At 43.3% G+C, this 12,017-nt stretch overlaps 1 protein-coding gene across 1 annotated transcript in view; it reads right to left on the bottom strand.

Annotated features, from left to right (window-relative positions):
• Positions 1–12,017, bottom strand: part of ccdc85al (coiled-coil domain containing 85A, like) — a 63,821-nt gene that overhangs the window by 39,662 nt on the left and 12,142 nt on the right. Inside the window, exon 3 of the mRNA XM_034188755.1 lies at positions 9,592–10,666. Coding sequence (XP_034044646.1) covers positions 9,592–10,666 — 1,075 coding nt within the window. The remainder of the gene's footprint in view (positions 1–9,591; positions 10,667–12,017) is intronic.

Here is a 12,017-nt window from a genome sequence, read left to right as displayed (position 1 = left end):
CTGCCCACACGTCACCTGGTGTTAATTGACTGTGCAAATTCTGTGATTTTAGTTGTGTATTATCACAACATTAAATTGTTACTTTTTGGCTTACTCATTGTCCGTTCATTTGCGCCCCCTGTTGTGGGTCCGTGCTACGACACCTTCACAACACTTTCATTGTAAAGATAACTATAAAAGTGTGAAATTTCCCCTTTTTTCTGTTTTTCATACAATATGATCAAAGGACATAAGTGCCCGTAGTCTAAGAATCACCCACAAATGAATGAATATCAGGATGTCTGTTAATGAATGTTTCAGCTCTGTGCTGAGCCTGACATTTCCCCATATTGCACTCTGTTCTTCATCTTGAGACGTCTTCTGTTCATTTATTTCTCTGCTTTTAAAATTCCTGTCCTTTTAATGTGTTTTAAAGCTGTATTTTAGAAACTTACCTTGATCTGTATGCTGTCAAAATTTTATTTTTCAAATGAGAAAGTGTTCTGAATTATACTCAAGTATTTTGTCCATTATCAGTATTCTGTAGTTTCTTTTTCCAAGTGGCTTTTCCTTTCCTCCCGATCAGCTGGGCAGTTTAAGATAATATGGGGAACTTGTGACTGCGAAAGCAGAAAACATGATTAAGAGTCTTGTGTTTTGCACAGATCTTATATGTTTACTGTGTTTGTGAACGATGGTCTCACAAGGTTTGTTTGTGGTTCATTGCTTGTAATGAAGCTCAAGAGCTCTAAGCCACAAAATTGACTTATCAACTGATTATTGGTAGAGGAACTCACAGGGATACCTTTCTTTAGAGAACCCTCCTTTGCAGAGCCACCTCCAGGAATTTAGCTACATATGGGGGTTTGAGAACAAGATGAATGGGTGCCAGCTGTGCCACGACAGCCATGTGGTGTGTTTCCCTGAGGTCATGTATGCAGACGTCTCACCCGTGACGACCTCGGAGGCTGGAGGAGACGTGGGGACAGAACACCTGGCTGTGGGGGACGGATGGTGAATTTTAAGTAACAGAAATAGACCACAGGCCTGTTTGGGGGGTTGCCAAGCATCCTGCACCATCAGACGCCCCCTGACCTGGGATTGAGTCTTCTCTGTGGGTGGCACAGCTGCAACTATGATTTTTATAATCGATCAATCTATTGATAATTTTTTTCATTAATCAGTTAATCAAAAATTTGATTTTGAATGAATGATTGATTAACCAATAAGCAGCTGGTCTGCTCTGTGTCACTCTGATCCTGTCAGATCTCAGAAGCTACGCAGAGCAGGATCTGGTTAGTACTTGGATGGGAGACCTCTTTGGAACACCAGCGGCTGTGTGTGTTACTCCAGGTAAAACTGGAGTTGCATCAGGAAGGGCATCTAGCGTAAAACTTGTGCTAATTCCCAATGCGGGTCGGGCTGTATCTGCTGTGGCGACCCCGACCACAAACAGGGAGCAGCCGAATGAACAACTGATTAACTAATAACTTTCAATGCTGTATTTAAATATTAGGTCCTGAAATGTATTTGTTTTACAAATTTAAAATAATCTCAACACATAACAGATATAAAGTACCAAAAAATAAGTCATCAATTTCATTAAAAAAAATTGGAAGAGATTCTTGCACAGAGCTTTTCCTCTTCTGTACACACACAAAGACACAAAAAGACACAAAAACAAAACTGTGGCATGTTATAGGGCTGCAAGTAGTGATTATTTTGTGAATAAGGCCAACACTTGTCACTGTGCTGCAGGGGGGTTAACTGCTCATGTTGAGTCAAACATTTCAGGGAACATCTGCAAACGACTGTTCTGTAGCCTTTAGGTGACTGGTGACACATCACAATAAAAAAAATTCCCTTTCCCTAAAAATTAACACTGAGTTAGTTTTGCAAGCAAATAAAACATTCTGAAAAAAACTGTTAATTGGGTAACATAAATAATAATTAAACTTAAAGCTGTGATATTTCACATTTTTTTTGCATTTTTTCATGATTTTTAATTGGCAACAGCTTGTTTTTTTCTACACATTTTGCTAAACCACACCAGTAATTCTTTGTGTTGCTACATAATTCCAAACCTGACCACCCACTAACAAGGTTGGGTAGGATTACTTTGAAACGTAATCCAAAAGTAATCAGGTTACAAGTAATTCAAATGTATGTACATACATACATGTAATCCACATGTATTCTTTCAAAGTAATCCTACCCAACCTTGCCCACTATGTACACTGGCTCTAATTGCACCTCCATCAGCAACTTACAATCAACTTCAAATTTTGCTCCTCGTTAAATAGTGCAGCAGATAAATGCATATATCACAACAATGATTCATTTTGTGATAGAAGCACCAAATTTGGCACAATGGTACTTCTTTGTCTATTTTTTGCAAAAAAAAAAAAAAAATCATTGGCTACTTCCATTTTCAAGATGGCAGCCACTTTTTCAAGATGGTACGGCGAGCTACGTATTTTCATCATATATTTGCACAATCTTGGCTTATTTCAGTGCTTTACCTGTTAAATATTGTGCTGTGAACTATTTGAAATTGAACTCCAGGCAATGTGTTCATGCTTTTTAGATGGATTGTGTATGCTTTTAATAGTGTACATGTTGTGAAAGTGTAGGAACACGGACCCACAACAGGTGGCGTAAAATGAACGGGCAATGGATAAGCCAAACAGTAACAATTTAATGTTGTGAAGTGCACAACGGAATACAGACAAATACAGTTTTGGTAGTACAGACAATTATATGCTGAGTGACGTGTGGGCAGGCTTGAGGATAGGAGACGTCCATCCAGAACCGAGCCGGATCCCACACGGCCCTCACCACCAACGGACCTGAAGAACACCGGAGCCGCCAAGTCCTGGATCCCCAGGTGGCCACCGTCTCCAGCTGTCAGACCTGGTACTGCTGGCAGAGAATAAAAACAGTATAGATGAGTGTGAGTTCGCACACTCAGTAATTCCACAGTCTGTGTTCCTTTGGGAGGGAGCACCTCCACCTCCAATCACACACTCTTGCAGCTCCTGTCTAACCACTTATCTGGTTGGGGTGTGACGCGAAGCCGTCGCTGATCACACCAAACGCCAATCCCACAGATAAGGCAACACCACAGGAAAAACGGCTGCAAAGAAGTTCAGACTATAAGGCAGTGTTAAGTTGAGCAGCGAAATTACCTCTTCTGGTAACTAATTTCTTGGCAAGGAGGTGGAATTGCAGTCCGGCCTTTATGGTGATGGTGATGAGTAGGATGAGTGACAGCTGGTGCTGATGATAAGTGACAGCTGTCACTCCCAGTGGCTCCGACGCCCTCTCGTGCTTGAAGCCCGCACTTCAAGCAGGGCGCCATCTGGTGGTGATGGGCCAGCAGTACCTCCTCTTCAGCGGCCCACACAACAGTACATGCATGCTGCAGAAGCTGTGATGGTATTTGGGGTGTAAGGGCTTAATAATAGAGGTGGTATTTTTGTTTTTAAAAAGTCAGCCATGTCCTTTGGATGAACATGAGTTATCACTGCCAACAGGTGACCAAATGTGGATGCAAGAGACTTTGCAGAGAAAAATGCAAGTGCAACAGGTTTGGGCTGAGCTGCACAGCGCCATGTAGCTGCAAATGTGCAATGTAAACTTTATGTGCTGGACTGTAACGTCATTAGTGCTAACACTGGATATAAGGTCATTAAATTTCTAATAATCTGCTATTTTTCATATACCTGTCCACCTCATTTAATGTCATGTAGTGTCAAGGAAATAAAATGACATCAACTAACTAATGTCTGTCTCCAATGTAACCATGTTTACTGTAAATCTGTGAGTTTCTGTCTGTGTACCACAGTATGAAATAGATTCACTGCCCCCAAAAAATATTACTGTGAAAAATAAAGATAGTCAAATTATATCTTAAAATGTTACATTTGTGTGTCACGTCACATTTAATGATTTAGTGCCACAATTATCAATGTGTTTTATTTGCACAAACAAGCTGTTTTTAAAATGTTTTGTGGCTCACAGCTTTTGGTAAGAAAAGGACTTCTCAGAAGAATTTATACCAAATTGTTGCTTGTATCATCAACTGAATGATTCTTACACTTATCTGCTGGACTAAAAGTGGAAATCAGACATCTGTTTGATGTTTTGAAGCACATCTGGAAAAATACAACTTGTGATAAGCTTACTCAGCGATGCAACAGAAGGTTACATTAAAAGACTTCAGAGGTCAAAGGAGGGGCAAACATTGATGCATTCAAGCGGCACATGATGGCAAAACCTGTGCGAACTGTGTTTCTGTAATCCGACATGTCAACGCTGACCCGGGAAGGCAGCACTTCAAATCAGACACACACACACAAACACACACATACATAAAAAATGAAATAGGGCTTAGAGGATAATCCAGTGCACTGCAGCGTACTACATCATCACAGGAATTAAATTCCCCCTCTGGCCAAAAAAGAAAATACACACAGCAGCGAGGGCCGGTCCCCAACACGACCACGACATCACACACTCACACAAGTGCTGGCTCCAAATCTGCTCACATTCACTGCACATCTTCTTCAGGATGAGTTTAACACGTTGCACGGTAAGGTTAGACCTTACTCATGTGAAGCACCTTGAAGCAGTATTGTTGTGATTTGGTGCTATATAAATGAATTGAACTGCACATTTTTAGACAAGTCTGTGGAAATTTAACTTTGTCACAAAATCATAAATACGCAGGTGATTTAGATTTCTGTCTCTGACACATTCAGTCAGTAATTGTACCTGCAGGCAGCTTTAGGTGAGATTACTTTGAAATGTAACCAGTTACTGAATACAAATAACAGCACAGTCTGAATACTTTTGAGTTACTTCAAAATCAATGACAAAAAACTTTTAATATATTAAACATCCATTTTCTCACTCACACATCTTCAACCGCTTATCCAGGTTCGGGTCACGGGCAACAGCTCCAGCAGGGGACCCCAGACTTCCCTTTCCCAGGCCACATTAACCACCTCTGACTGGTGGATCCCGAGGCGTTCCCAGGCCGGTGTGGAGATATAATCTCTCCACCTAGTCCTGGGTCTTCCCCGGGGTCTCCTCGCAGATGGACGTGTCTGGAACACCTCCCTAAGGAGGCACCCAGTGGGCATCCTACCAGATGCCCGAACCACCTCAGCTGGCTCCTTTCAACACGAAGGAGCAGCAGCTGTACTCCGAGCTCCCCACGGATGACCGAGCTTCTCACCCTATCTCTAAGGGAGACACCAGCCACCCTCCTGAAGAAGCCCATTTGGGCCACTTGTACCCGCGATCTAGTTATTTTGGTCATGACCTTAGGGGGAGGTGATGGGTGAGTTGAAGAACTGTTGGACAGTGGGCTCCTCCAGATGATCCCAGTTCACCCACAATATCCGTTTGGACTTACCAGGTCTGTCCAAAGTCCCCCCACCCTCTGATCCACCTCATCAGCAGATGGCGCTCTGATACTATGTACACTTATGTGCATCCTTATGTTTGAACATGGTGTTTGTTATGAACAGTCCATGAGTAGCACAGAAGTCCAATAACAAATGACCGCTCAGGTTTAGATCAGGGAGGCTGTTCCTCCCAATCACGCCACTCCAGGTGTCCATCCATCCATTTTCAATTTCAATTCATTTTCAATTTAGTTTCATTTATATAGCGCCAAATCACAACAGAGTTGCCTCAAGGCACTTCACACAGGTAAGGTCTAACCTTACCAACCCCCAGAGCAACAGTGGTAAGGAAAAACTTCCTCTGAGGAAGAAACCTCAAGCAGACCAGACTCAAAGGGGTGACCCTCTGCTTGGGCCATGATACAAACATAAATTACAAACAATTCACAGTAATAATTCACAAAATTAATATGCAGGAAATGCTGTTGGTGCACAGGACAGGAGGATCGCCAGCACAAACACAACTCCCATCTCTGGATGGAGCTGCACCTTAAACAGAGAAAAAACAGAATCAGGCATCAGAAAGACAAGAAATACTGCAGAATTTGTCAGCATTAAACAACAAGAAAAAAACAAGAAATACTAAGGTGATCGCGGGCCACTAGCTCTAAGCTTCACTAAAAGACACAGTATTAGGTCCATCCATCCATCCATCCATCCATACCTGGAATTAACGGGTTTAGAAAATGGATGTACCTGAATGGAGGCCTGTATAGGGTTCCAGTGGGGGAGTCCATTCTGCTGGGGGACTTCAATGCACATGTGGGCAATGACAGAGATGGATGGATGGATGGATGGATGGATGGATGGATGGATGGATGGATGGATGGATGGATGGATGGATGGATGGATGGATGGATGGATGGATGGATGGATGGATGGATGGGGAGGTGGGGACGTGGGGAGTCCTCAGGTGTCCTCAGGTGTCACTCTGAACTACCTTGACCCCACCCAGGATGTTAAATGGTAAATGGACTGCATTTATATAGTGCTTTTCCATCTGCATTAGATTCTCAAAGCTCTTTACAATAATGCCTCAGATTCACCCCGATGTCGGGGTGCTGTCATACAAGGCGCTCACTACACACTGGGAGCAACTGGGATTAAAGACCTTGCCCAAGGGTCCTTAGTGATTTTCCAGTAAGGCTGGGATTTGAACCAAAGATCTTCTGGTCTCAAGCCCAACACCTTAACCACTAGACCATCACCTCCCCAACACACATTTACCCATTTTCAGCTTTTTGTGGACTGAACTCAAAAGGTGCATCGCTGAAGGATCTCAGCCAATGTCTTCATCCCATTTGTTGATCTAACTGGAGATATTATGTTGTGACACACGAGGTCAGTGACCTCATCACGTCACCAGAGGCACAGAAGCTCCTCAGGGGCATGTTCTTCTCAGTAGCAGTACGCAGTGTGTCATGACTCCAACCTGTAGGCTTAATGATGTCTGTATGGACCTGGTTAAAGGCCGTTTGGTCTGTGTGTGTCAGTCCAGGCTAAGTTCACAACAGTTATGTCACAGCTGACAACATACCAGCACTGTGCACACTCAAAACATTTTCAAATTAAGGATTTGTGAAGCATTAATGTGACTCAGCCTGTAACAGCCATCATATGGAGCTCAGGTTACATCAAGACTCAAATCTCCTAAAGAGCTTTAGCGAGCACGACTGGCTTGGATAAAAATAGAAACAGAATGATGATGATCCACGTCAAAGTCCTGTTTGGGTCCTAATCTCATGTCATTTGATTTTGAAACAACATTTATTCTCCATTTCTCATCATGTTTCCCACTTCAAAGTGGGGATGATGATTCTGATGGACTTCCTCCACACAGTCCAGTCCTGAACCTTCTTTTCCTTCAGGTCTTCCTTCACTCTGTCCAACCACCTTCACTTCTGCCTTCCTGTCTTTTTTCACCCTCTTCTCTCCAATTCCAATCGCATCCACACCGTTTCAACCTGCTTTCCTAGACTTGCTTAGATGTTTCTTCTCCTTTTGTTGTTCCTTTGATTCTGTCCAGCTTTGCAGCTCCACACATCCATCTGAGCTTTCTCATTTCTTCTCTTGCACTCCCTTCACTGCCCATGTCTCACCCACAAACATCATTGCTAATCTTATAAAGCTGAACTTTGACAAATCAAGTCAAGTCTGCCAGCACGCACCGATGCTACACTTGGCCGCATCCATGACACCACACAACTGCCTTGGGTGCTGGATAGCAAGGTCCATCTCTATATCTCTAAAATAACCATCTATCTGCCAGGTGAAGCGTGGGAGTGTCCTTGGCCTTCTCCACCTACTGGTATCCTCAGACACCTTTAACGCTTTAACCCTAAAAGCACTGCCTTAATTCTTGGGTCAAACACAAATTCACTCTTTTTAATAGCTTTTCAATTGTAAAAACCACATAATTGTAGTGAAGATCAGCAGTTTATATTCTTGCTGTGTAATTAACTATTTCAAAGAGAATCTCTGACCCCAACAATCTGCCGGCCTACAGGGACTACAGCAGGTTTTCTCCCTTAACTTTTATGAGATGTGTTTGGGATACTTCCCGTTAATGTTGCGTTTGCTCCGTTGTGTATAAACTTGATGTTTTCTGTGTGATTTCAGCTCCATTTTGCAAAGTCAGGCAAATTTTTCACTTTGAAGAATTTGTCCTTTAGCTTCACTCACATTTTCCCTGGACTCCTGAACGTGTCATCAGACTCTGTGGGATCATTAAACAACAGCCAAGTTGGCATTTGTATATTCCTCCTTGTCTCTGACACCCTCCACTCCTACTGAGAACTTTGTGTATGCGCATGCGTACATATGTGCACTACACTCTAAAATGAAATCTGAGCACGAGTCTTCTGTGCCATATGACTCCAGTGCCATCACAGAACATGCAAAATAATTATGAAAGCACTCACACAGTCTCACACAACAAACAACCCACATTTCTCTCAACCACACACAAACTTACAAGTTGTAAATTTTACAAAACAAACAAAAGTATCTTGACTGACATGCATTCAAAATATCAGAGAAAAAAATGATCCATAATCCCACCTGTCAGATCATTCTTATATATACAGACACCATTCAACCACCAGCAGCGTCTTGTTTACCAACCGACTCATGGTCAGAGTTCTTTTCTCCCTGTCGTCCCATGTGAGATATGAGGCCAGCCACAGATTCATGGTAGAGAGGCATAGACAAGGTTTTTAATGCAATAAAATGGATCAATTCTAGGCTCGAGTCTCCTATACATACTTTCTGGTAAACTGCACCAATTAGACAAGATACATCCTCTCAGTCGGCCCAGCTGTAAATGGGTATCAGTCCTGGCTGGGGAAGTAAGCTGTGTTGAACTGTCATCCCATCCAGGGGGATTGTAGACTCTCATCAGCTTCAAGCTACAAACTCCAGAGATAAGCACCAGCATGACTGGGACTCAGGGCCTATGTAGGACTTACTTCAGTTTAACCTGAAGGTTGACGCCACATGCACATTGGATTGTTTCACTTCAGCTCCACTGTGGTTGTGCACAGAGGCAACGTTAAACAATTATGTCACAGTCCAATTACTTACAGATCTGACTGTATCTCCTTGTCTGTCTGTCAGCAAAATAACTAAAAAAAATTGCTGAATGGATTCCAATTTACCTTATCGATTGACTGTCCTTTGGCCAAACAAGAAGTACTTTTTTATGATCTTGACCTGCTTCAAAATATTTTCATTTCACTCTTTTTTGTCAAATATATTTTTCTTTGGCCTTGTGGCATCACTAACTTTTTATCAATGGGAGTTTTTCCTTTTTATCTCTTCTTTCATTTTTGCCTTATGACATCACAAAGGCATACACACATACAGAAATCAATAGTCCCTAGCCAAATTGTGGAATCAGAACTTTCCCACCATTTCCGTGGTGCGTGCGTGCGTGTGTGTGTGTGTGTGTGTGTGTGTGTGTGTGTGTGTAAATGAACATTAAGTCCAGACAGGCTGGATTGGGGGAAAGTTCAGAATTCTGACTGTGCAGGAGATAATAATCCACAGTTTGCTGAACAAACAGGATTAGATCATCTCAGTCTGAATGAAGGTTCTCTAAACTTAATTAGAAGCACCAAAAGAAGATACTCGTGCTTACCGTTCATGCCATTGTAGATGCTGCGATGATGTGGCGACAGCTCGTCTCCTGCTGGCCTCCTCTGCCCCTCTCTCACAGGACTGCCAAATTTCACATGGTCAGCACTCATGCCATACTGGTGCCTATGGGTTTCTGGGCTGCCCCCCTGGAACACGCAGCCCTTGTCGTGGTGTTCAGTGGTCCCTAAATGTGTTTGGCGAAGTTCGGGGCTGCCACAGCCCATGCTGCTAATGCTACTCCTGTGATGCCTCTGATGGAGCTCTCCACTGCCTCCCTGACTCAGGAAGTGCTGCTGCTTCTGGCCAAGGATCAGGTCAGAGCTGTGATGTTTAGGGTGCTGTTCTGGACTACATCGGCCTACGTTCCTCCCATACTTTTCAGGGCTCAGGCCCCGCATGACGTGACTGTGATCGGGCACAGATATGGAGCCACAGCGGGGGCGGCAGAGCTGAGGCAGAGTATATGGGTACTCAAGGCTGGTACTACGGTGGCGTCCAGCCGGGTGCTCAGGGCTGGATACTTCCCTATCACCTCCGATTCCACTGATGCTGCTACACCTGGGTTTACGGATCAGCTCAGGACTTCCTTTGTTTCCAACACCAGTAACTCCACCCACTCCAGCAGACAGATGAGGTTGCTTAAGGTGAGGGTGATCAGAGCTGTCAGCGCTCCCGACGCTGGAGGTACTGCTCCCATCACCTACATCTCTCATGAGGAGTCCCTGCCCAGGCACCAGCAGCAAACTGTTTTGGCTGTCTATGGAACTGCGGCACCCTCCAGTCCCGACTCCTCCACCACTCCCACTGCTTCCGCCTACCACTCCCTTATCCTCATCCAGTAGCAAGCAGAGCTCCTTCAACTCCATGTTTTCTTGGATAACCTCGTCCTGCCGGACCTCCAGCTCCTTGAGTTTCTGGAGATAGAGCATCACCTCTTTCTGCATGATGCTGGCACTGTAACGGCCCAGACGCTGCCACTCCCTGGACACACGCTTTCCTTTCTGGCGGTCATCATCCAGGAAGCAGCACAGGTCCCGCAGCTCGCGGTTGTCCTCCTGGAGCTTCTGGTTGATGTCCTGAAAGGGAAACAGTAAAGTGAGATATGAGATTTATGCACAGCAGCAAATGAACTTAAGACAGTGCTGATCACTGCAGGAGAACACAAAGGATGCAAAACTGATTCTCATTTTACTCAGACGTAAATCACTTTAACTGTTGCCTACTTTCAGTCCATTTTACTGCTGTTTTTAATCACTTAAATGCTGAATACAATCATAATAAAATGAATTCCTAATCCTCTCTCTACCTCATAAAAGCTCTGCCTGCACTGCCTATAAATCAAACACACACACTCACAGACACACACACTGTGGCCTTTACATACACAAATCAAAATAAAATCATGGCTTGCATAAGAGGAAATCTACTATCAAGTTTACCAAAAGGCATCAATGACTGACCTGAGCCTTGAGTTCACATCCTCATGCAGTTTTCAGTGTGTGAGACAGATTTGCCATGGTGGGTCTTATTTACTAAGATCCCACACCACTGAATTGGAAACTTTCAGAACGTTTCCACACTGGGTTGGTGAATGTTTTGTGGGTGATTTACTAAAAACACTTAAATGACAGTGAATGGCAACATGACATAGACAACAGTATGTAAATGAGAATTTTGCATGCGTTAATGACTGTAAGTGCAAAATGAAATTCAATCAGCCACTCACAGCTGTGCGCACAAAAAGACAAACACAAACATTTTCACTTAAAATGTAATTTATTGAACATTTACCAAATCAAAAGTGACTGTGCCTTGAAAATGGTTTGTCATGGGTAGTACGCAGTGTTTAGCATAAGTCCAAATTCAACGCCACTCGCATTGTATTTGGACAACCTTCAAATGCTCATTCTCACAAAGGGGGGTCATTTCACTCTGGTGTTAATATTCTCTTCACTGTCGCATGATCATAGAGGATATGATATAGAATAAGCATCATTTCTGAATGTTTGATGTGTCGGTGGTTGTCCACAGAGCTGTCCAGGGTCCTGACGGTAGTCTGCGGAACTGAATGCTATTAGTTCTCATGCGTTGTTGCACATGTTTTAGAGTTGATTTTAAACTGTTAATGTTTGTTTTTAAAGCTGTAAATGGCATTGCACCTTTTTATTTATGTGACCTGTTAAAAACACACAACCCTGTCAGAGCACCTCGGTCTGCTGACCAAAACTTTCTGGAGGTTCCCAGGTCCAGGTTCAAACAATGGGGTGACCGTTCTTTTGCAGTAGCAGGTCCTAAGTTGTGGAATGCATTACCTCCTGAACTGAGGTCCATTAATAGTTTGCCTCTGTTTAAAGCTAAGTTAAAAACGTACTTGTTCAGGGCAGCTTTTTGCACATAATTGCTTTGACTTTTCTTTTTTTTTGTCTA

Source organism: Thalassophryne amazonica, chromosome 15 (genome assembly GCF_902500255.1).
Source record: "Thalassophryne amazonica chromosome 15, fThaAma1.1, whole genome shotgun sequence".
In the NCBI taxonomy this organism is placed as follows: domain Eukaryota; kingdom Metazoa; phylum Chordata; class Actinopteri; order Batrachoidiformes; family Batrachoididae; genus Thalassophryne; species Thalassophryne amazonica.
This window is presented reverse-complemented; position numbering and strand designations above follow the sequence as displayed.